Source organism: Corythoichthys intestinalis, chromosome 2 (assembly GCF_030265065.1).
Source record: "Corythoichthys intestinalis isolate RoL2023-P3 chromosome 2, ASM3026506v1, whole genome shotgun sequence".
Taxonomy (NCBI): Eukaryota; Metazoa; Chordata; class Actinopteri; order Syngnathiformes; family Syngnathidae; genus Corythoichthys; species Corythoichthys intestinalis.
The window spans coordinates 57,321,242-57,346,529 of NC_080396.1; the positions used below are offsets into that span (position 1 = coordinate 57,321,242).

A 25,288-nucleotide genomic window follows, 5' to 3' on the forward strand; every position below is an offset into this window, starting at 1 on the left:
AAATGCTGGGAGTTTGACATCTGAACACTACATGCCCACACATTCTTGTATGTCAAAACCTCTGTCAGCCAAGACAATATCCGCAGGTAACAAATTATCAACAAAAAAAAAAATCACTGTTCAGGGTTATATGTTTGTCACTTGTATGCCCTCCCCAGCATTTTGATAAGAAACAAATGGCTCCCTTGGGTGTAATACATATTAAATACTTCATAGTGTGGTGGTGCTTGTAGCTGGAAAACATTTGGGCACGTGCTTTCAGATTTGATGGGTTTTCTGTGAACATTTCAAAACGGTCAATAATCACAGTCTGTGTCACATCCTGATTGGTGTTGTGCGTCTCATCCTCTGTGATTAGCTGATCACCTTCTTCTCCAGCTTCATGTGTCCCCTCTTCAGTCTGTAGCTGACCACTTTCTTCTCCAGCGTCAGGTGTCCCTTCCTCATTTTGTTGGTGACTGTTTATTTCACCAAGCTGAGATGGTCCCTCCTTGGTCTGCAGCTCTTCAATGTTTGCATCCTGCTGGACCCCCATCTCTGGTGCTTGCAGTGTCTCTTTCCGTAGCTGCTCACATTTGTCTTGCAGAGCGTGCAGTGTTTGTCGGTGTAACAGATGTGTGTCCCAGATGTAGGGACGGTGCCCAGTCTGGGTCAGTCTCCATCATTTCATAAGCTGGTTCACCTGCAATCACAGGTTTTATTTAGAAAGCTAGGTAAGATTGGATATTTCCATGGTAATTCACTTTCGTAAACACTTAATCATACATGCTACCATCCCATCAGATCTCTCAGATCACAAAAGGAAATCTCGCGCATTGATAAATATTTCTGTGCATTTTTGCTGTTTACCTTTATCTTTTAAATGATTCACTATGTTTTTATAAACGATGACTGAATAAATTAAACACTGATTTATCACGTAGAGATTAACCCATTTCAACTGCCCTCCCTCTTTGCCTGTAGTTTACAAGTGAGGCTAGCTAGCTAAGGTTAGTCAATGAGAAAATAGCGACTTTAGAAAGCAAAAAAAAAAAAAAAAACAACAGCATATTCAGTATCAATACTTTGAAAAAAACTGACTTGCCTTTATGAAAATGCCGAGAGCAAACACGCCGGAAGGGAGATATGGTGTAGAAAGTCGTTTCACCGCTGCGACCCAGGCCATCCGACGTCGCGTCGTTAGTTCCTCAACCTGCTGTCTATAACCTCTTTTCCAAGAGAGAAAACGAAAAAAATCTTACGTCGTGGTCAACTTTGCTGCCATTTTTGTCGTGTGATTTAGTATGGCAGCCTTTCAAACAACACGTGTCCCATTTATCAAAGACAATGATGAAAGCAAAGACGATTCTCACTGCTCAGTTGTTTACAATAAGTGTACACTCAAAATGGCGATTCAACCCACAATGCACTGCGGCTTTTGACAGCGTTACGTCACCTGACAAAGACCGATTGGTCTGAACAGGTGTAACGTATTACAACTCCCATTCTGATCATTCAACATGCCTTGTTTATTAGGAGAAATCAGCGAACAGGAGGGGGTTATGGGGGGACAGAAAAAAAGACAATAGGAGAGAGAGACAAGAAGCACAAACAACAACAAGAAATACATTGAACGCCTACATTATTGTAACTATGAATATATTGGTGCTATTGTTAGCTAGTTGTATTTCAGGTTCTGGTGACAACATGTGGGGGGCCTGATGACCAAGGAGAAGGGAGCGGGGGTGAGAATTGGAAAGATAAGCGATTGCCATGTGAGGTGTAGAAACCAGTATTTGTGTGAATCCCTTGTGAGTGTGTATATGTTAACATCCTATTCTATGCTGCTTGATCATTAATCCTGACACAGAGTTTCTCTACTTGAGTATGTCTAATTACACATAGTCATGCGTGAATTACATCAGACCAAAAAGTAGAATTGAAATGATTTCAGTTTTAAAATTGCATTTATTAATGTGGTAATTTTGTCATGTAAAATTAGGATTTTTTTTTTAAATGATTGAAGTTGGATTGGCTTGAATTAAATCTTCAACGTGACCGATAAAGATGTTTCTATTGAAAATTTGGAATAGTAAAAAACGCAGAAATTGAAGGAATGTGAAAAATCTTGCAAGATGTTCTAAATGAGCTGGATAATTTGATGTTTGAATGCTTTCAATTTGGAGGAGAGGTAGAACGTCTGCAATGATTTTTGGAATGCTTGTGTTGAGAATAAAGCTGAATATTATTAGAAATAAAATTCAGGGAATGTGAAAAATTGTTCCGAGCAAGTTGGAATGGTTCAGAATAAAATTTGTGGGTTGTGAAAAATAGTTCGAGGCAAGTTGGAATGGTCTGAAATGCTTGAGGAATGTGGAAAAAGCAAAATGCTGAAATGAAAATGCTTCTTTTGTGTGTCTTCGGTTTGAATTTGAGAACTTTTTTTTCTGATAACTTTCTACTTGTTGGGGACCTCAGTCTAACTTTTGGTGCCAGCCAGGCCGACTCGCTGAGAAGCAATAAAAATGAAGACAATCTTTACGATCATTTTTGATTAAGTTTGGACCTAGACGGCTATGGGAGATAGTGTATGCGACTCAGCTGGAAAGGCTGATCAATTGAATTTGATAAGAATTTTGAACTAAAGCCCCTTCATTCGTATGTTGAGCTATTACATTTGTTTTAAGACCACCACAGGAACTTTTTTTCTCTTATGTCTTTTAAAGACATTAATGTGTACTTTGAAGAAGATTCATGTCTTCCAAGGTTTTCCTGTCTCCATAATGACGCCATTTGTTTCGAGCAGAAAAAAATGTCAATGGAACAAACAAGTACTGCATGGCACAAAAGAGTACATCGCATATGAAATTATAAAAGTTATAGGAAAGTGTTACTCAAAGTGGTGTTGGTCTGTGATATGATTGTGATGGTTCACAAATTGTATAACCTTGCATGAATTGTTTTTTTTTTTTTTTGGAGGGTAAAAATAAATGTTAATACAGGCGTAGCTACTCTCTAGTGCAGACATGTCCAAAGTCCGGCCCGGGGGCCAAATGCGGCCCGTGGTCAGATTTCATCCGGCCCCCAGCCTGTCATAAAATCAATAACGTCTGGCCCGCACACAGACTTAATAAATTGGTCAGCAGTACTGCTACCAGCATATGAGATAGCTTACACACTATTTGCTGCTCCTCATTTACCCACTAAAAAGCAACATTACCCTGTGTGACCTTTTACTCCCAATTTTCTAATATGGCAACAATCAACTAAAAAAAGAAAGTTGACTGTGACGGCCGACGCTTCAAGGATAGGTGGAAATTGGACTATTTCTTCACTAAAATACGCAACAACTGTGTCTGCCTCATTTGTAAAGAGACAGTCGCTGTTTTTAAAGAGTTCAATGTATGGCGATTTTACCAAAAAAGACACGCTGACATGTACAACAAGATTACAGGGAAGATACGTAACGAGAAATTGAAGCAACTTGAAGCTAGTTTAATGTTACAGCAGCAGTGTTTCGCAAGAGCCCGAGATTCGAAAGCTTAGCCACAAAGGTTCGTTGCGAGATTGTTGAAAGTATTAATTAAAAAAATAAATAAATAAAGCAAATGTGACACACGTAATGGCTCACTGAAATTTGCTTAAATATATTGTTCAACATAAAGGACGTCAGCCAAGGTCGGCCCCCCACATGTTTACCACACCAAATCTGGCCCCCTTCGCAAAAAGTTTGGACACCCCTGCTCTAGTGTCTTGTTTTTATTTGGGATTCTTCAAACTTTTCAGTGCAGAAATTTTTTTTTTTTTTTTTTTTAATTGTGATTTGACTTGATGGAAAAAAGACAAACCAGATTCCAAAGATGTTGTGACGCTATAAAAATTGTGATAAACTGAATGTAATGATATGGAAATGCCAAATTTTCATATCCAAAATAGAACACTGACGACAGATGAAAAGTTTAAACTGAAAAAAGGCATTAATGAGAAAAATGTTAATTTAAAAGCAAATCTCAAAAAAGTTGGGACAGGTAGCAATAAGAGGCTAAAAAATTTCATTTGCACAAATAACAAAAATCTAATCACTAATCAGGTTCATAGGCAGCATTTGCTGTATGGGTATAAAAAGAGCTTCTCAGAGTGGCAGTGTCTTCCCAGAAGTTAAAACATTTAAAAATGTTAAAACATTTAAAAGGGTAAATACATGAAAAAAAAGAATCGACCACTTCTCTATGTCTGCTATTTCTGGATCGCGACCCTTGTTATATGACCATGTTTCACCCATAAAATCCCCCCAAATCCAACTGTGGCCATTCAAAGATGTGTCTTGACACTCGGTGATACATGCTACATGGAGTTTTAGGACCGAAAAGAGGTAAGTGCGCAATAATATCTCATTGAAGTCATGGCGTCTTTAATTCTGCTCTTTAATGCTCTCGCCTCCAGATAGGGTTTCGCCGTGTAAATTTTTTTTTTTTTTCAGATAGGGTTTCGCCGTGTAATTTTTTTTTTTTTTTTTTAATGCTCTCCTTTTCAAAATTTTTCCTCCCCCAGAAAAACTGAGTGTTTTCCGCCATACATATATATATACACACACATACACATTTATTAATAAATGCTTTAAGCACTTCAAATTTATAAATTTTAAACATGTCCCACCAAATTATTTTTAAACAAGAATAAAGTAGGTGGAAAATGCTTGGCTTTGTTAAATGCTTCATAGTGAGTCCACGCAAATCTTCTCAAGCTGCTTACTTAAACGATAATTGACAGGTGCGCAAACTTTTTCTATGATTGAATTTTTTTTTTTTAATTGAAGTGATTTTTTTCTTTTAGAAATTTTTTTTTTTGAACTTATTTTTAGATTGATCAATCAAAAAAAAAATTCAATCAAAAAACATTTCAAAGAAAAACACTAAGTGCATTCTTTGTCTCAAATTAATTTTTTTGCACACACTTTTTTTTAATTGAAAATGTATATTTTAATTGAAGCAACTTGTTTTTGATTGAAGCAACTTTTTTTGATTGAATAATAAAAACACAAATATACCTCCATAGTTATTGAAATTAAGAAACCTTTAAAAATAAAAGCCACAGGGCAGTATATTTTTATTTATTTAAGATTTATGTAGACATGCCTCGTAAGGAAAGGAGGTTGAGGGATAAAAAAGTTGAAAGACTGCTAAAGGCAGTGGATCCCTCATCAGCTGGGTGAATAGCACAATTCATAAGAACAGTTTGCAAGTGATGCAAGTTTGCAAGATAATCAGGTATAAAATACAAAAATTATAATCACAATTACAGTGTTATTTTTCCATAGGGTTTTATGTCATTATTAAGTGCTGGAGTTGTCAAATATGGATGATAATGAAATAATAGTTTTAGGAAAAAAAACTGCTGATGGTGGCTCACTGACCATATGATGTGGCTTGTTTTCAGATGAACAAGTTGAGGAAGGAAGTTTTGATGTAGCGATCGAGGAAGAAAAGAGGCAAAGACTGACTGAGTCACAGCCAGAAAGTGTTGATGACTGTGTTGATTTCTCTTCCCTAAACCCAATTAAAGTATTTCACGGCCAATTATACTATAAAGCTGATTATGGCGGTTATGTTGTTGTAAGGTGTATTAAATATTTGTTGATGCGCCCCTTTTGATCTGTGCGCACCTGTCCTTCCACCCGTCTCTGCACGGCTCTGCTCTTGACTACAATTTTTGGCTACTCTACCCAGCTCTGATGAAAGGGATCCAAGGATGCCATTTCTCTGCACACTTGCGGTTTTTATGAAGCAAAAAAACAATCGCTTGCCCATCCTGCGATAGGACTATTGGGCATGCGCACATTGCAATGGCGATGTTCAAACGATATATTGTGCAGGCCTAGTCTAAATGCAATGTTACAACTTCACATAGGAAAAATACGTTTTTAAACCCTCAGGATTGGGATTTTTCATTTATCAAAATACAGTTAAAACTTGACCCCCCCCCCTCCAAAAAAAAGGCCCCAAACCACAATACGGTTAAAATGCATTTTAGTACATTTTTCATGTATTTACATTTATTTTTTTTTACAGATCAGAACATTAAAATCAAGGTTGGGAGATGACGACATAATTCAGCCCTCTTTGAATGAAAATATTTAAACATAAAAAAAAAAAATATTTCAGGGAGGTTCGTTGGATGACGATTTACAAAGACAACACGACTGTTGAGGTGCCGTCTGATTCCCGAGGAGTTTCTCCTGCATTCTTCTCTCTCTCTCTCTCTCTCTCTCTCCCTCCCTCTCTCCCTCCCTCTCTCCCTCCCTCTCTCCCTCCCTCCCTCTCTCCCTCCCTCTCTCCCTCCCTCCCTCTCACCCTCCCTCCCTCCCTCCCTCCCTCCCTCCCTCTCATTTTTTATCAATCATGTATTTAGAGGAAGAAGACTTTGGCTCGTTTGTCATCGGAGGCAGTGACTGCTACCGTTGCTTCCCTGGAGAAGATGAAGACAATCAAGCTGAGGTAAAGTCTGTTGAAAATATAAGATTACAGTATGACCTACCTGTTCATTGTGAAATCTAAGATCTGCGAAGTGTGACCGCGAAACTCTGACACCATGTTGCCTGTGCGAGCGTCCCATTGGCGTAGCGCTCCGTCTAAACTGCAGGTGGACACCAGCGAAGAAGACTCGTTCCACTTCAGGCAGACAACGCCACCCTGAAGTAACAGGAGGAGGATTGCAAGCCTAAATTTGTCTTTCCTTGACTCCCTGACGTGGATTTGTGTGCTAAAATGATAAATGCAAACCTCATGCCTGCAGCTGTGTCGCAGGACCTGCGTGGAAATATCATAGATGGCCAAAGTACCATCCAAGTAACCCACAGCGAAGAGCGGGAGGCTGCAGAAAACACAAAAACACTCATATTATTTTGAGGGCCCATTAGAGATTTAGTTCAGGATTACCAGTCACTCACTGAAAAACTTTCATTCACACAATTATAATTTTTTTTTAAGTTCATATCCACAACCGAAACACTCCCATATATCTTTCGGTATACTGTATAATCATTTGGGTTGGGCATCGAGCATCGATGGGAACCAGGACTAACAGTCCGGTTCTCCCGGAACTGTTCGATTTTTAAAAATTTCGATTCCAAGTTTCGAAGCCCCGACCACCGGCCGGGAAAAATAGCTGATGAACACCACGAATAAGCCACATGAAGACTAGCTTCTTTATGAGTAAATCATATGAAGTGGCTAATTTAGCTTAGCACAAAAACTTGTTGCTTCGCTTGACATAAATGACATTAAATAACAGAATAAACACACCGATATGACCCTCTGTTAAAATGTGCAAACTTACAGATTTTATTTTATCAAGGCTTCCTAACAATGTGTAATGCAGAGGAGGTGTGTAGCGTCTGTACACCTCAGGGATTCTTTTCCAAGCGCACATAGCGAAGCCAAAGAAAAACTGTAGAGTCCGGAGTTACAATAGTGACATCTTGTGGACGGATGAACAATATATCAGTTTAGAAATAAACTTAAAAAGTAGTCAACTTAAGATCAAGGGACAAAACACTCCCTGCCTGACATCTGCAAGATGTCAGCCCTGAACTAACTTGTACAAATACCACCCAAAACAAACGATGCAATACAATAAATGCCTGCAGCATAAAACACTCTAAAACACTGGCAAAATAACGTGTAAATGTTTTCTCTGTGAGCTTTTGAAAAATAAAAATCTTTGTGAAAGTGCACTCCTGTCGAAAGAAACTTCATCATATTCAAGTTCAAAGACTGATACAGTATTTATATACAGGTTAAAAATAGCCCTGTGAGAAATTCATAGCAAAGTATATTGAAAGTTCATACAATTTAAAAAATAATCGAGAATTTAAGAAATTATTATAAACCATGCATTTTTTTACCCTGCCGAATCCCAATCATTTGGAACCGGAATCGAAACGTGGTATCAGAACCGCTAAAAAAAAAAAAAAAATGCCCAACCCTAATAATCATAGGATTTCAGTATGATCTGTGAAAGAATTTCTATCAATACACCCCCCCCCCCAAACATTATGAAAAGGCAACTCCTCCTATTTCAATAAACATTAAAAATTAAAACTTACACATTGCAGAATCCCACCGATTCTACTGCGTTGGAGTCCTCCTCATCCTTAGAATCTTCCGCTTTGCCCCCGTTCAAAGAGAACATGCCCACGACCTGATACCAGGTGTGGAGAAATGACTCTTATGCTTTACTTGAGTAGAACTACAGCGGCACCTACCTTGCCTGTAGCAGTATTGATGAGCTTAGCACAACCATCCAGCGAGCCCGTTAGTACCAAAGCGCCGTCTTTACTGCATGCAAGACATGTCAGCGCCCCCTGATGTCCATCCTGACCTATATATTTTAATACTTGAACAGTCAGATAGGGTTTTACACCAGCACTCTTGCTGCATCGTATTTGATTTCTGATTCTCATAGTTAATTGTTATGCATTAGCTCTGTTCTCATGTTCCAGCGTGAATTAAGCAGGTATTCTCACCTTTAATGACGTGTATGCTGTTGCCCTGCTTCAAGTCCCACAAGCGCACAGTTCCATCTTCATAACCCACAACAGCGCGTTTACCTGAAGAGGGATTTTTTTTTTTTTTTTTTTAAAAGCTTCACTCCTAAACCCATTAAATGTACTTTAATATACTCAAACAAGGTTCAGGCATGTAAGCATAAAAACACAATAATGGCGCAAAAAAAAAGTTTACATGTATGCAATTACTTTGAAATGTTCAAATTCTATAAAGTAATAAAAAAATGCTAAAGTGAACACAAGGATTTTACACTGTAGTACGTTTACAGAAGGCAAACCGTAATACAGTCGTGAATCCCTTGTACTATGACTTACAAGCGGAAATTTCAGATACAGTCACCAGCTAGCGGCAATAAACATCACAACACGCAGAAGCTGCTACAGAAGGCTGTCAACAATCCTTAAAACAAACGGAATTACCATCAGGAAAGACTTTGCCAGTGGTGGCCCGGGATCCGGAACCCGGAAAGGTTTTACAATCTCCACTGGGGATCTTCCACATCCACATGTTACCGTCATCTGTTCCTGCCAGGAGCACTGGAGCAAATGGGTGCCATTCCAACCACTGAGGGGCCACATGACCAAAAATAAAGATTCCACTGCAGTTTTTTACGCTGATCACAAATTCACTAAATCTCTAAAGAATCAAAGCAGATGTTCTTTACCCACAGATCACCAACTTCGAAAGACCAGATCTCTTCTTTCGTCTCCACTTTCCAGACTTTAATCAGGCCACTCATGTCACCTGAAGCCACAAGCGAGGAGTCGTGGCTGAACCCAGCACACGTGACGGAGTCTTTGTGACCTGCACAGGTAAAACAACAAGAGAACTTGTCAACGGGGTTTCCACAACTCGAGGCAAGTTAAAATTATTTCAAATGTCTGTTGATTGATTATAAGTAATCAACATTGACAGTTCAAGAACAAAAATGAAGTTATGGTACTTATTACTTCAGACTCTTTTTAAAAACTATAAATCCCCCAAACTAGTCCCCAGGCAAACTAAAATATAATGCGTGAGTTGTTTAAAGCTGAAGTGCAACCAAAGACATTGGACCATATTGTAATAATACGTACTGTACAATAAAGGTACACAAAAATACTCAAATACACAAAAACAAGATATCAATATAAAAATGACACTGTAAATATTATTTTCAAAAAGTAGGTAATTGAAAGTGGAGCCACGTCAACAATGCAGACAGTCTTATCGTATCTTATTCTGACCACAAAATGAACTTTTTTTGCAGGAGATCTGCAAAGTCAAGACTTGCTGAAGTTCATCATTTTGAAAGCTCCATTATTTCGTTGTGCTTGTATGAAATCTCATGAGCGGTCACGAGATTGGTGCCACACCACCCCGCAAGCCCCCCCCAAAAAAATCACAGAATATGGGATGAGCTTTAAAAGAAAACATACAGCATTTAACAAAAAACATTTTTGTTTGTTTGATCAAATAAATAGCTAGCACAGAGAGGAGTACGGTAGTAAATGTTCATTTATGCAGTGAGGAATCTGGCTTTCCGTGTTTCATTAATGTGGAATCGCAATGTAGCCAGTATAGTACATGGGCAAAATTATTTTTAAAACATAAATGTTGCATAATCTTTTTTAATTAAATTTCAAACTAAAATAATATAATAATAATATTTACTACTTACTATGTGTTCACACTTCTAAGACTTTTGAAAATTGGATCGACGACAATTAAAAGCCAATTAAGGCCTTATTTTTAAAATAATTAATTCCAGCCTTTAGGACTTTTAAAGGGAACCCTTTGTCAAGTATTCAGTTTCTGCTACCTTAACTACTTATGGAACTTACGGGAATACACTAGTTATTTAGGTCCACGTGAAATGAGATGATTGTTTAAATGAATATTTAGATTTGTTTAAAGTGTACAGGATGGGTAATCATAGACTTCTTAATATATTGACGGGACACAAGGCAAGGGGCCCTATCTCTGTCAAAGCTGCCCGAGTGGAAACACAGACAAAGAGGTTTTTACATCGAAAATTCTTATGAATAAATGCGTAAATCCCTGAATTCTTTATAGATATGGACGTAAAACTGTCTCGATTCTTTGCTTAAAGAGCAAAGAACCAGGCAGTTAGCATTTATTTTGTATAAATATGTCGAATGTGCTGCTAGTTTTTACGCCACTGTGGCGCCACCTAATCACCACAAAGAGCTTTTTACGTTGAAAATTCTTGTGAATAATTGCTCAGATCCCTGAATTCTTTATAGATATGGATGTAAAACAGTCTTGATTCTTGGTTAAAAGCAAAAAAAACAAACAGGCAGTTTGCATTTATTTTACGTAAATATTGCGAATTAGGACGCCAATGCCGTAGCGGTTACTTTCTCCCATTGATTTTTTTCCCACAATGTTTCAAAATGCACGCATGGTTCGAAAAATACAATAATTACCTTGAATCCTTGAACAAATCACTCCTGAGACAATCCTTCATTCCTCCAATCTTTCGTACTTTTCAACCTAAATCCGGCGTTAGATCGTTGTATGTGTTTGAGAATAACTCCGACTGAAGCGGAGTGTGGGACGGCCCCCTACTTGAAGGCATGGCGCAGCGTCTGGGGAATGTGTCCCATCAATATCAGTATGAAGTCTTTGGGGTAATTTTCATATTTGGCGGAAAACACAGAAACACAGTTTTTTGTTTTTTTTTACTGTCCCATTTTCCCTGATATCTAATACGATAAATAATCGATCCAAACAAAGGAAAATTTAAAAAGAAAAAAAAAAAAAGTTAAAAACGGTAAATATATGAAACAGAAAATCTCGACCACTTCTTGATGTCTGCGATTTCTGCATCGCGACCCTTGTTACATTACCATGTTTCACCCATAAAATCCCCCCAAAATCCAGCTGTGGCTATTCACAGCTGTGTGTTGACACTCAGTGATACATGCGACATGGAGTTTTTGGATCTAAACAAGGTAAGTACGCGATAATATCTCGTTAAAGTCATGGCGTCTGTTAACTCTGCTCTCGTGTGCTCTCACCTCCAGATAGGGTTTTGCTGTTTAAAAAACTTCCCCCAGAAAATTGAGATTTTAAGCTTTTCCAATGATGTGTCAATCATGCATATCGGCCAATTTTTAAAGTTGGCCAAATTGGGGGTCTCCGAGCGGAACTTCAAGAGACCTGAGTGTTTTCCGAATATATATTTTTATAGGGATATCCCCGATCAGATCAGGTGATCAGAAATCAGGTCAATCAGGCCATTTTTCAGAGGATCGGAATCGGGTGAAAAGGATGGGGTTTTTAATTTTAAAAAAATATATATATATAGACCAGGGGTCGCGTTAACCGAATATTTTCCGTCGTTGACCGTTTTTTTAAAACGGTGAAGGAAAAAAATGAAGTCCGTCCGTCATTTTGACAGGTTGCAATTCACACAGCAGACCACAGGGTGGCGAGTGAGCATATTAATCAGCTATTGTCTCTCTTAATGCATGACGTCGTTGGCTATTCTGTCAGAATATTGTAGCGTCACCGGGGTTTGGCGGCGGCACCGTGATTGACACATCAACGCGAGGTTCTTATTGGTGCACCCGGTGTGCCAGCGCGTCATCCAATTGGTGGACTAGATTGCCGCCTGTGTAGAGACCCCAATCACATGACGTCACAACTCCGCCCCCCTGACTGGAGCCGCCATATTGTGTGTCAGCTCGTCGTGTTTACACATTACCGCTACGTACATGCCTCCTATTACGGCGTGTTTTTCTGCTCGTTAACATTAATAATCAAAATGGTGAAGGCGTGTGTGGTGGTTGGTTGCAGTAACAGAGAAGATAGACGGAGAGACTTGAAGTTCTACTGTATTCTGAGAGACCCGAAGAGGAGAGCGAGATGGACTGCTGTAATTCGACAAGAAATCTGGGCACCAAACGATCACCACAGACTATGTAGTAGTCATTTTATATCTGGTAAGATGCATTTAATATATATTTAGAAGATTTTGGGCTGATAACCACAATTAAGATCATTGTGTGACATTGGTGATTGGGGTCTATATAGTTGCCTCTTTTTCTTTGGGAGCGGAGTTGTTGTTTTGTTGGTGGTAAGCAGAGTAAAAAGAGGGAGAAAAATACCACGACTTCCGTGTCTAATTTTTCGCCGCCAAGCAAGCATTACAATATTAATTAAAAATGAATGAAAACTAAATACTATTGAATATGTCATCATTATCATTCTAAAAATTTAAGTGACGGGTAAAAATAGATTATGACTGGATTTTTATGACCCTGTCAGTCAAAATGACAGACAACGAAAATGTCTAGCGCAACCTCTGATATAGACATAAAAAGTAACAAAATAATCCAGAAATACAACGGCAGTGCCAAAAGAAACAAAAATATATACGTTTTATACTCCGCAACACTCCCGGAAAAAGCGGAAGAGGAAGCGCTGTAAACACTACAGTATTGTAACATGTTTGGAACTTTTGTTTAAATATCGGATCAGGACTCGGAACCAGGAGATTGCCAAAATCAGATGACTCCGACAAAACATATGTGATCGGGATTATTTTTCCATATCATGGATTTTCATACAATTGCAGGTGGGTCTAAAACTGTTGTAGAGATTCACCTGTGCACTCCAAGACAACTTCACCATCGCTCACCGCCCACACATACGCCTTATCATCTTTTCCTCCCGTCACTGCCAAGTTGTTGGTGACTGGATCCAAGCTCACACAGAACACAGAGCCTGAGAGGAGACGAAAATACAGTGGCAAAGTTTAAACTCAATCTTTGAATCGATTCTGAATCGCAGAGCAGAAAACAGCTCACACTGCTAATACCGGTGTGTTTGGAGAAGGTTAGCTCGCTATCATCCCGCTCGTACCCCGTTTCCATTTCAACCTCTGTGTCCGAGTTTTCATCGTCATATGAATCGTCATTTGAATCACCATATGAATCGTCATTTGAATCGCTTGCCTCTTTGAAGTCAATGTCCTCCAAATTGTCTGCCAAGTTATCTGGAAGTAGAAACTGAGAGTTAACAGTGTTGATTAAGAAACCTCCTCCATTCATTTTCTGTAGACGTTATCCTCGTTAGGGTGTGTTTAGTCTATCAAATCTGTCATTGTACACCCCTGGACCGGATTCAAAACATTATGCCCTCCAACCTCACATTGACTGCCATTGTCGGCGAAAGCTGTCCAATCCATTGACTGGGAAGGCGAGGAGTGAATGGCCAAAGCCAATCCTCGCAGTTCATATAGGTTGGACGTCTATTACGGAAAACTTTTGAAATGGGTTTGTATGCTATACAGATAATGTGCGATCGTGATTGCTTGATATGTCAACGCACCTGGATGGTTTTCGGTCTCGTTAAGCTCGATAACTTCAATTATTTCTTCGTCTCCGTGAAGTTCCACCGAATCTTGCATCGTGTTAGCCATGCTGTTAGCACGCTTCGAGCTAATCAGCCACTCGGTCAGCAAACTGTTGCGGTACAAAGACAGTACTATATTTCCAAATGAGCCTATGTCGCGTTAGATTGTAAAGGGAAACAGATCATAATGACGGCTCTACGAAACACGTTTTTTTCTAGCTTTCCTTCCACGTTGTGTCGTTTTACAGAATTTTGCCCGGAACGAATATTGCCAGGTTATGTCAGGTTCCCAGTCCGACGTTTGTTGAAGTTCACGTTGCACAAATTGGTTTGGTTGGTTAAATTTCAGGACCGTTGGTCGAAAAAAGTACTGTGGTTAAATCAGGAGACGTGCTCGTGTTTTGAAGAAGCATTGCCTGCGAAATAGTTCGGGGGAAATTATTTTTTTAGTTATTTAAACCGGCGCAGAAATATGACATCATAAGGTCTGCGCCAAAGATAGACGGAACATAGGTCAGAGCCGTGTAGAAATAGAGTTGCGAGACTCTGATCTCGCCGCAGGTGGTCACGTGGTTCATGTAGGCGTGAGTAGTTCCGAGTACAAGTTGGTTTTCAAAGGAACTGACAGCGACGATTGCGACATTTATTGGAAAAATGAGTAAAATCACGTATCTAAGTACTTGTTTGATTATGTCATTACATTGTAACATTTTTGTAAATGCTATTTCGAGTGGTAAGGCAACAACTGAAAACGATGTAAACTGTTACGCAAAAGGCAACCCTCCTATGTTGTGGAAAGTTTCATGTTTGTGTTAGCATTAGCACGAGAAATCGGCTTTTTCATTGAAAGGCAAAATGGTTTAGGTTTTCACTAGTGATGGGTCCGCGAGACCTCATGAAGCGTGTCGACACAGTGACACACTGTGTTGACACAGTGTGGATACTGTGTCATTGAATACTGACACCTGCTGGACATAAAAAAAATCCCTACAGGCAACCCACTTGACAGACTGACACTGAATGGCGTACCGCAAGCAACACATCACTTCCGCTCATTAATATTCATGACATTAGCTACTGTTGCTAAGCAAGGACAAGCCACCATTTGTCCCTAATAGGAAATGAATGGAAATCATGTACGAAGGAGACGTTTACAGCGCTAAACCTACCAATTCTTTCCGAAAATTATGTGCCTGGTGCCAAATTGACTGGCATAGATGTGGAAGAACATAAAAATATTCAGTTAAAGAGATGGCTTTAGTGTCGAAGGCTGAAAAAGACGAAAAAAACGAGCCGACCTAAGCATAGCTTTAGCTTTTTTTATCGACGTGACTGACAATGACATTCTCCGGTTTCAACAAGCTATCCTTTACCATCAGCCCTGTCTTTCTTATATATCCTCTGGTTGTCCTACGTCTCTTACCGTTCTTGGGGGTAATTTAGTTAGCTTTGTGTAGCGATCGCAAATGCTACTCAGTAATAGCCAACGAACACTTTTAATTTTTTTCATTAATAACACGTCTTAATCCTATAATTTATTTACACTTCCCCCTTACTAAAGTTGTTTATTTATATATATATATATATATATATATATATATATATATATATATATATATATAACAGAAACAGTAACAGTGGCTGTCAGATACATTGTAATTTTTTTCAGGTCATTCATTGTCAGACAGAAGCAGTACGGCACAACGTTACGCTAAAAAAATAAAATAGAAATATAAAAATGGCTTACCTCTTTGTCCTCTGAAAGACCATGCCAACCCAACATAATGTTTACTGCATATGAAACGTGAATGGATTCGCCGAGCTGGTGTTAAAGTCCGCGCAAGTTGATTCGGTCTTCGCATTTTTTCCTCCCGAGTTTTTGGTTTCCGGGAACGTATGAAGAAAACATCCTTCATGGTCATAATGTCTGGAGTCGTTTCTACAAGTTCCAAAAAAGCAATGCGTGATTGGCATGTTCGTTTTTGAAAGATTACCGGCAAAAAGTAGCACTTTTTACGTTGGGTCTATGCGAGGGCGGGTCTATAATGTCCCACTTCGGCTTTACTTCCGCTTTACGATGCGATGTCACGGTCTAAAAATAGCCTGCGTGCGGTACGCCATTGATGACATAGCATGTAAAATCAAATTATTTAAGTCTTTGCATTCATATTGCATTACTCCATATCTTTATGTGAACATATGTTTTAATGTGAAAATGTAATTATGAATGGGTGAATGAGAATGCTTGTGGACTTTTTGTTCTGATAAAATTGTATTCAAAAACATAGTTTTTTTAATGCTTAAAATTTAGTCGATTCCTTTTTTTTCTCTTTTTTTAAACAAGAAATTTCACCTGCTGTGGATAACACACACTCGCATGGAACCAACGATGCCAGCATGCACAAGAATTTCTTTGCCAGTTGAAAGAGGTTTGGATAAGATGTTGGCTCCTCCAGTATTGAAGAAAATCTGCATTGCGTGCCATGTTCAGCTCAACCATGCATCGTTGCACTTTTGCAATTTCATCTACAGTTGCATTGCCTCCTTGACTCCCCACTTCGTCATCTAAGTGGTACCGTAGCCCATCAGAAAAAAATTGAAGTGGACAATAAATAAATATAGCTTAATTACCAATTTCTAACAAATTACCAAAAAAGCTACTGTGGGAAAGTAAAGGAATGGCTCTATACCTGTGTGTATTTTGGGATTATCAGAAACTTCATTCTCATGCTTGGCCCAATAATGCTTCAGCATTGGGGAGGTGGCTACTGTTTGTATATGACTGGTTGAAAGTACAAATGCGACATTTCACCTGCAAAAAAATAACGTTAATAATATAACCGCTGACTTTGGAGCCGCGCCGTGCGACGCAATCCATTCAGACCAGGAGTCCCACCTGCGCGCACGACGCATCGAGGACAAAAGGTGAGTGCTCTGATCATTAAACTAACTGCCAACGCCTCCTCTTGAAGGCATCAAATGTGTTTTTTCCATGCACCGCAAATGACGGACCCGCGTGTACCCGTCACACTAATAAACTAAGCGTTACCTTAAAATTAATTGTATTTTGAATGGAAGATGACAAGTGCGTTTTCCCTGTGTTATGTACATTTCCAGAGCATGTTGACAACGAGGAAGTAACCAGTGAGATGTGGATTGTTTCAGCAGCTCCATCGCGTTGACAGACGCGCTTCCTTTTGAACCAGTTTGCCGCGTCATGACTGTGTCGACACAGTTCAATGAGTTCATGCATCGGTCACGTGATTTTCTTGTAGTGATACGCGCACCGACGCAGGGGTTGCTCCATGAGCTCGGCGCGCGCGCCGGCGCATTTATATCACTGGACCCATCACTAGTTTTCACAACTAGAATATTGTTTTTCCAGAAAATGTCTAGATTTCCTTGATTTACGCACTTGTGGTAATATATTAAAGATGACATCATGTCATACAAAATTACACTAAGTTAAGTTCTAAGAGGTAGTTCGTAGTTTGTTTCGTTGCATCGACATATAAAAACATTTTTTCACCAGAAAGTTTGGGTTTGTTTGGTCACAACTTTGGAATTCTATTGTCCACTTTTCTTTACTGTTGTACTTTCTAATGATTTTGTATAAATATATATATATATGTATGTATGTATATATATACATATATGTATGTATGTATATATATATATATATATATATATATTATACTGTATGTGTGCGTGTGTACATTTTTCCTCATTTTATAGACTTAGTTTGACCTGAAACAAAGAAATGACATTCAACAAATATTTTCTGCATAATTAGGATATAAAATCGGAAATTTTGAATATAGCCTGGAATTTTAGCAAAACCAAACATGTACCTCTGTAGATGCATTTTTCATTTAGTTTGGACCCAAGCAACACAAATAAAATGATTACAAGCCAGGAACAAAATTGTATTATTTTCTGTAACATGGTGTAAAATATAACAATAACAACTTATTACCTTTTGATAAAGAAAATCATATTTTTATTGAACAATTGGTGAAACTGGTCTCATGGTTCATTGTTTACACCTAACATTGATAGATCAGTGGGCTGTGATGGTTGGTTGTGCACCATTTAGATGCACCAATGGGTCCAAAACGGGCTATCGTATGTATGGTTTCCCCAAGGACCACGAGGAGCAGGAAAAATGGATGGTAATGGTCAGCTGTCAAAACATGAAATTAAAAGGCTTTTATTCTTCATTTTTTTCTGTTTAAAAAGATGCTCAGTGCCCACAGCCAGCAGTCACCATCAGCAGGCACCTTCAGCTGTCCGCAGCACGAACAGCAACATGATGTGCATCATGACAATGTAACCTGAAAAAAACAACAACATAAAATTCATTTTTGATTATAAATTTGTGTCTGTTATTTGTTGACATTGCTTTTCAGTCGATACACATCTCTAAAGTCATTGGCTATCGTTGACTTAAGTCATTTCATAGCACACTTTAGAATAATTATAAGTTTTCAAAATCAAGCCTAAATCATAGACACGTTAATACCTTTTGTCATAAATAAAATAGTTTGAATATTTGTTAATTCAGCGAGTTAAGACTATTTTGGTGGAGAAAATCATTCACCTTGGGTGCGCTACAATAAAGTTGACCATAGAAGTCCTCTGGCGCAAGATGGCAGCCAGTTTCATACGTCCCGACTCCGTCATTTGCCCTCTAGCCTTGTATATGTGATATCTATGGGTGGAGCAGCCCAGCGCAGCCTTGTCCGCTAGATGCCAGTGTCGACTCCTCGTTGAATTGGGCTTCCCATTCTTTTTTTTTTTTGTTTTTTTTTTGTTAAGCATTTACAGCCAACGCCGGAGTGGCTCCAGCACCCCCGCAACCCCAGGAGTACAGAAAATTGATTAATTAATGTTCATTTCGGAATAAATCTTGAGTGCGTATTTGTACTTTTTGGTACCTTAAGATGTTATAGCTGAACATTTATCAGCAGGGCTTCATTTTATCCAGTGCCTTTTTGGTTGCATTGCACTATCTAACAAGTAGATATCTGTTGCATCTGCCACTGGATCTCCATGAATCAAAGCACTCCATGTGGCAAAAATGCTTTGTGTTTTTTATTGCTTAAGTGCAATGTAACTACTAGTGTTAATGTGCACATGTTGGCACACCCGTGCCGCCCATAAGGCGATTTAGGCAACTGCCTAAGGGCGGAACAGCGTCCTAAGGACGTCAAGAAAAATATTCAAATAATATTGATATGATGATGATGATGATGATAGCAGTATTCAAAAAAATTAACAAAACAATAAAACAAAAGAACAACAAAACTGTTCATAATAAGTCTTTAGATAATATTGAAATCATTTTTCTAGTGTGCCTTCTGCCCGTTTCACTTTTTCCTGTGATGCGATAATTTCACCACAGACCCTAGTCTCCCTCACCACCCAGCAGACGAGCGAGCTACCTGAAGGTGCTATTTTTAGCCTCAGCAATTCAGCGACGTTATGGTGATAAGTCAACTTCATGAAAAGACAAAAGCCCTCTGGGTCGGAAGAAAAAGAAAGAACTAGAAGAGACCATATACGTAAAGAAAAACAGGTTTGTTGTGATGATTTTTTTCAACAGCATAAGCACGAAGGCTTAGCGCAACTGCAAGCTAGCGGTTATTTACATAGAGCTTATATGACTTAGTGCTAAAGCAAATTTATACCGTATCATTAGCCAGGCTGTTGTTTTAGAAATATTTTCAGTATTTAGCCAGCTGTGGATTAGTTCCAGTTAAATTTACTCCCCCTCCAATTTTAGAAAAATTTGGACAAAGTGTATGGGAGACTAAAATTGTCTTGCTTATTTTTATGTGACGTGAACCACTTTTACCTTTTGTTAAATTGTGCTTTTCAAATAAATTTGCCTTGCCTAAAAGTGCCAAGGTTAATTAAATAAATACACCATTAAATATGGAATTACTAATTTCAAAGTTCTGTGGTATGGGGGACTAAAAGTGCCATGGATTTAAATGCAAACATTTGTTTTTAAATGCGTCATTAATTCATTAAAATGGTGATCACGTTCATGTGAAAAAATATTCAATTTATTTATTTGCTATCATATATTATTTAATTCATTATTATTGGATAGTCCTGTGTAGTTGCAGTGCTTCAAGAATTTATTTTCTTTCAACTACGCCCTTCAAAGATAGTGACCAGATCCAATAGACAGGTACAGTAGGGTGCAAGAATTTAGGCGCTATTATGGTTATGTCATGCTGGTTTCACAATCAGCAGCTATTTGACTAATATAATGTAACATTCCACTTTCTTCTCTTTGAAGATGCTCTTCTGAAATATTTTCCTTCTACCTCTGTACATCCTGGACCATCTTTTACAGCCAACTTATCCACATCAGCACCAAGTCCAAGCTCACCAAGTCCAGGAAAGAAGTGCACCTTCCAAAACAACTGTCATATGAAAGTGCAATAGATGCTTTTGCATCAGTGAAGACAAGGTGAGGAAGGTTATAGGTCAAGGTGAAAAAAAAAGTTGCATTTTATAGTGTTCTGTGTGTCTTTATATAGGTTTGTGTTGGTGGGTGTTAATCATATTGTAATAACAATTGTAATTTATTTAATGCATTTGTTTTTGGAGTGTTTTTTATTGGTGCTTTTGAAAAGATATTAGAGCATTTTTCTTTTAATTTCTGCACTTGTTCGTTGTGTTTTTTTATATAATAAATTACAAAGGGATAACGTGCTTTTTCAGTGTGAGTGTTTAAAGGGCGACTGAAGAGCTTTTCAGATTTCGCTCTTAAGTGTTTTACTCAGTTGAATTGTATTAAATGCATCATTCGCTCTCTCAAAAAGTCACATAAAAAAAATAATAAATAATTGACCGCGTAGTTTTTGAGTTATGGCCATAGCAACACCATAGCAACGAGGGACGCGCCGTCCTGCCGACCGCTACCTCATGACGTAACTTCCAGGAAGCCTCGCCACCACTCTGAACACGGAAATATAGCACCACACTATCCTCGCCATATATTCCAAACATTTTCTGGGTTTTACTCGCGGGATTCGTCATGCCATCTCAATGTGTAGCGATGAATTACTCACAGGAAGACTCGAGACTCTAGGAGTGGTCCAAAAAAAACTTCTCCTGCAAAGGTTTGGACCGTTTTTGTTAGCATGCATACAGGTCCCCAATCGGCTCATTGTTTTCATCATTTCAGCCACGACAGCTTTGAAAACCTACAACAATGCAACCTTGGTTTTACAAAGACGTAAGTAGAACATTAATGGCTTTTTCTGAAAAACGAGGGGGACTCCTACTGCCTGTTTGTTGAAGTGCGACAATTTTTGTTTATTGTTGCTGTTGGCCTGTCATAAGTAGATAGGTTGGCTGACATGTCGTCTACTCATGTGATTTTATTACTATATCAACAGGTATTATGTAAATTCAAATGTCCCCTGCACCAAATAGGTCCTTGGCTTGTTGTTTTTTGGCCTGTCACAGGGTAGATATAAAGCCTGTCACAACAAAACAATCCACCTGTCAGGCCCTAATGTATCAAATACATCTCAATACAACAATAACTTGTTATACTTCAACATCAAAGTCTGCCTATATGAAGAGGGAACAATAGCATCAAATAGATGCTACTTTGACAGGGGCATTATTATTTGATCACCAATAAATTATTATTAAATTAAAATTAGGATTCATCCAATATTTTCATGCTGCTGTGATTTTTTTTTTTCTCCAGGAAGCCAAACATAAAAAATTAAGTGGCGGAAACCCTCAACACGATGAAAAAAGCGTTGCAAGTCAGTCGCCACCCAGTTTCCCAAAATCAAGAGAGAGTGGGTCGAGTCATATGATGACCCAAGTGATGCGGTGTCCAGCGATGACGACTGAAGAGATCCTATGAGGCCTGCCAGATGCTGAATTTCTTCCATCTGCGACATCAGATGACGATGACTTAGGAGAAATAAATGTAGCAAATTTTGATGACATGAAATCATAAACTAGTCATATATACAGTACACATTTTTAAAAAGAAAAATCTAGTTACCTTCATATATATTATACATATTTATCATATAAATACATATTTCCCACTGCCAATATCATTTTTCAATGTTGCGCTAGTCCGTTGCTATCCTAACTTTGTTTTGCTTACTAAATTTATGTTCTTTGATGTGTGCCATTGTGTGCTTGGTATATAACTCATATGTTCATGTGCTCATATGTTGTGTCACAATATGACAGCGAAAGCTGATGCTGATTCAACATAAATCTGGTATCATTTATTATTTTGGCCTATTGAATATTTTTTCAGAATGTAATATAATTACAATATATTATATACCAATAGAATACATCAAACAGCCAACAAAATGTGTCAATGTTGTTTACAATTTATGGTTTTTTTTTTAATGTAATTCATGCCCCTGTCAGTGCTTCAGCCTCCTCAAGTTTGGCTCTCACGTCTGGGATCTCCTGACGACACAGGCATAATGTTGGAAGGGTAATTACTTGACAGTTTACAGCAACACCTGGAAAATAAAATCGTTTTGTCATTTATTTTGAAAAATCAATAACATATCATTCATTTAGCCACCTTTGGGCTAGCTTTACCATATTTAGATCGGTAGGAGCTGTCCCATTACCTAATATCCAGTTTTACCTATGTGGAGAGCATGGAAAAATATGCAACCATGTAATCGCATTCTCTCTAATAAAAAAAATCACGATGCTGGATTTAGGCTTACCACTCACTCTCCCGTTCGTGAAGTGTCGAGCTGTCAAATGGCGTCATGACGCCATCTGCTGTGTCAAGTAAATCGCCGTCATCTGACGCCTCAGGTTCAAACATGTAGGGATTAATTGTAGTTCATTTTTCCTGGGAGCCTTTGCCATCGGTAGCGTCACAAAAGAGCGATCCTGAATTCTCCTTTGGTGGAAATATCACTGACATCGTTGTTGCTGCTATGCTAGCTGTGGGTAGTCTTCTCTGTTGCGTCGGGGAATCTACGTCACACTTCTGAGTTTGCGAAGGGACCATTAACGGAGTGCAAAAAAACTAAAAAAACGCAAATTATCCTTACAATTACGTGTTGATAATGTCATGGTTGTTTTGACGAACTCGTCCAAAGTTTATATTCATAAAATTACACCAAAATCCGGAAAGGTCTTCAGTTGCCCTTTAAATATATGTGGTGAAAATAGGGAGGGAGGGGGGCCGACAAATATGTTGCCTAGTGCACCAAATTGGTCAGGAACAGCCCTGCGTGTTGGATTAAAATCAGTCAAAGGTCCTTGATTCGAGCCGTATTGTGTCAGACTTTGCAATATAGGCAAAAATCATATCGCAGTCCAAAGAATTTATTTTTTTTTTATTGTCATAAAATTGAGGATCTACACCACTAAATGGCACACTGGTAAAGTGTGGCGTGATCTTTACTGTATATTTGAGCCTCAGACCCAGCATTCCAAACTCCCAAGCAGGGCTGGAGTGGGACTCATTTTCAGCCCGAGAGTTTCATGACACTGACCGGCCCACTTTATATCACGATCTACCGTATTGAAATATTGTAACAATAATCGTGCTGTCAACCGATTAAAATTTTTAATCGCAAATAATCGCATGCTGTCGATGGTTCACTTGCAATGAGAGACATTTTTAAAATGCAAAAAATATTTAGATTTTCATTACACAGGACATTGATTGCACAGGAGTTGACAAATGTGCTTACCTTGGATCATTCAAATTTAAAACAAGAGTGCCACATTTTTGTCTAAAAAAGACAAAGGTACATTTTGCCTCCTAATTGGATTTCACCCTGAGCCTCTGTGTGCTTTTGCCAACCTATAGGGCGTCTTGGGCAGCCAGGACAGCTGCCCAACATGCGGGTAGGTTCATCGCTGTACTTTCATCCAAACAAATGCTCGAAAACAACCATAATGGGTCGCATTACGCATTCAGATGGGTTCAAGGTTGTCACACTGCCTCAATGTGCCCCATTTTGCCCTTTAAAACCCAAAATAAAGTTTTACCAGTATCAAATTAACAGGATGATACTCTCTCCCTGAGCTGGTGGCATTGGGAGCGCGTCGTAGGGTCTTGAATTCCAAACTACGGGATGCTAGAAGGGCCAGAATTTATCACGCCAAGGTGGGTTTGTGTTGACGCCGTTATTAACGAGTTTAACTGACAGCTTCATTAAAAATGTATATTACAACCGGCCCAAACGTAAGGGCAGCCCACCGGGATTTGTCCCGGTCCTCCCAATTAGCCACTCTGGGCCTGCTCCCAAGCATCTTAATGTGGCAAAACCAGTGATGTGTCTTTACTGATGACATTCTGTAGAGTATTATGCATGCATCCCATATAAGACTACCTTTGAAATAATTCAACCGTTGCTGTATTCATGCCGTAATTACCGGTAGGTCTACAATGTTTTAGGCGAGGAACGTCAAGTGTAAGTTGTCCAGTTTCTTAACAATGTAAGGTGATAAAGAAAAATGATAATTAGCATTGATTGCATTTAACAATGGATGTCACCATTATGTGTCCGTGTTTGTGTAGTAAAGCAAAACTGATGTTTTCCTACTTTGTCTGCACTCTGCGTATGACTCATGTGAGACCGCGCTGGGTGAGATGACAGCTTCCCCTTGCAAACCACTAACAGCCAGTTGTGTGTGTCTTGCAAGTGGTCTGGGCCGCAGTTTGTGTGTGATGTGTCCGCTGTGGTGGCAGGGTGGTAGTTGACTCTCGCCTGTTGACTTTTCTGGTCTGATTGCTGCTCCTCTTCCAGCCACTGGCCAAAACCTGATTTAATTTAAGTACATCTGTTACTCAATATTTTTTGGACACATTTGATATTGTGGTGCACATGCATTGGCATTTGTTGCTCTCATTGGATACAAAATGCTTAAACTGATGTTGGCAACTTGGCAACATTCATGCAAGGATCACTAAATTGCACTTGTGCTGCTCTGGGCAGAGTAAACCAGTCTAATCTGTGCTTTGACCTGACTGCTCTCGATACACATGCATATAAACATTTGTGGGGTTCATGTTGAGTTTTTATCATTAAAAGCCCTTAAAATAACAATGCATTTCTGAGGGGATGACAGCATGAAATGTGAAATGAATGTAGATAAATATATTTATAGACATTTTCTAATTTTGAACTTCCGTTTGACATGTAAGGGCAGTATAATCACACTATTGTTTCTGCTTCCATTTTTCTCAGCTAAATTCAAAGATCTTAGACCTTTTTATTTCCATCCATCCATCCATCCATCCATCCATCCATCCATCCATCCATCCATCCATCCATCCATCCATCCATCCATCCATCCATCCATCCATCCATCCATCCATCCATCCATCCATC

The 25,288-nt window shown here is 38.8% G+C and overlaps 1 protein-coding gene and 1 long non-coding RNA gene across 3 annotated transcripts; one reads left to right on the plus strand and one right to left on the minus strand.

The window, feature by feature from the left end:
• Positions 1 to 6,330: 6,330 nt before the first annotated feature.
• On the minus strand, positions 6,331 to 14,404 carry aamp (angio-associated, migratory cell protein). Its single transcript, XM_057830667.1, has 11 exons — positions 13,887 to 14,404; positions 13,375 to 13,551; positions 13,161 to 13,280; positions 9,211 to 9,350; positions 8,966 to 9,110; positions 8,504 to 8,587; positions 8,243 to 8,358; positions 8,084 to 8,178; positions 6,759 to 6,849; positions 6,514 to 6,668; positions 6,331 to 6,444 (listed from the first exon to the last, which is right to left on the minus strand). Exons 1-11 carry the CDS (start codon positions 13,975 to 13,977, stop codon positions 6,384 to 6,386), a joined length of 1,275 nt encoding a protein of 424 aa, XP_057686650.1. The 5' UTR covers positions 13,978 to 14,404; the 3' UTR covers positions 6,331 to 6,383.
• Positions 13,257 to 18,244, plus strand: LOC130912527 (uncharacterized). 2 transcript variants are annotated; one of them, XR_009062618.1, is made up of 3 exons: positions 13,257 to 13,831; positions 16,255 to 16,835; positions 18,150 to 18,244. It is a non-coding gene; the product is annotated as an uncharacterized LOC130912527 (long non-coding RNA). The 2 variants fall into 2 exon arrangements; XR_009062617.1 differs by lacking the exon at positions 18,150 to 18,244 and adding an exon at positions 17,028 to 17,463.
• The last annotated feature ends 7,044 nt before the right edge of the window (positions 18,245 to 25,288 follow it).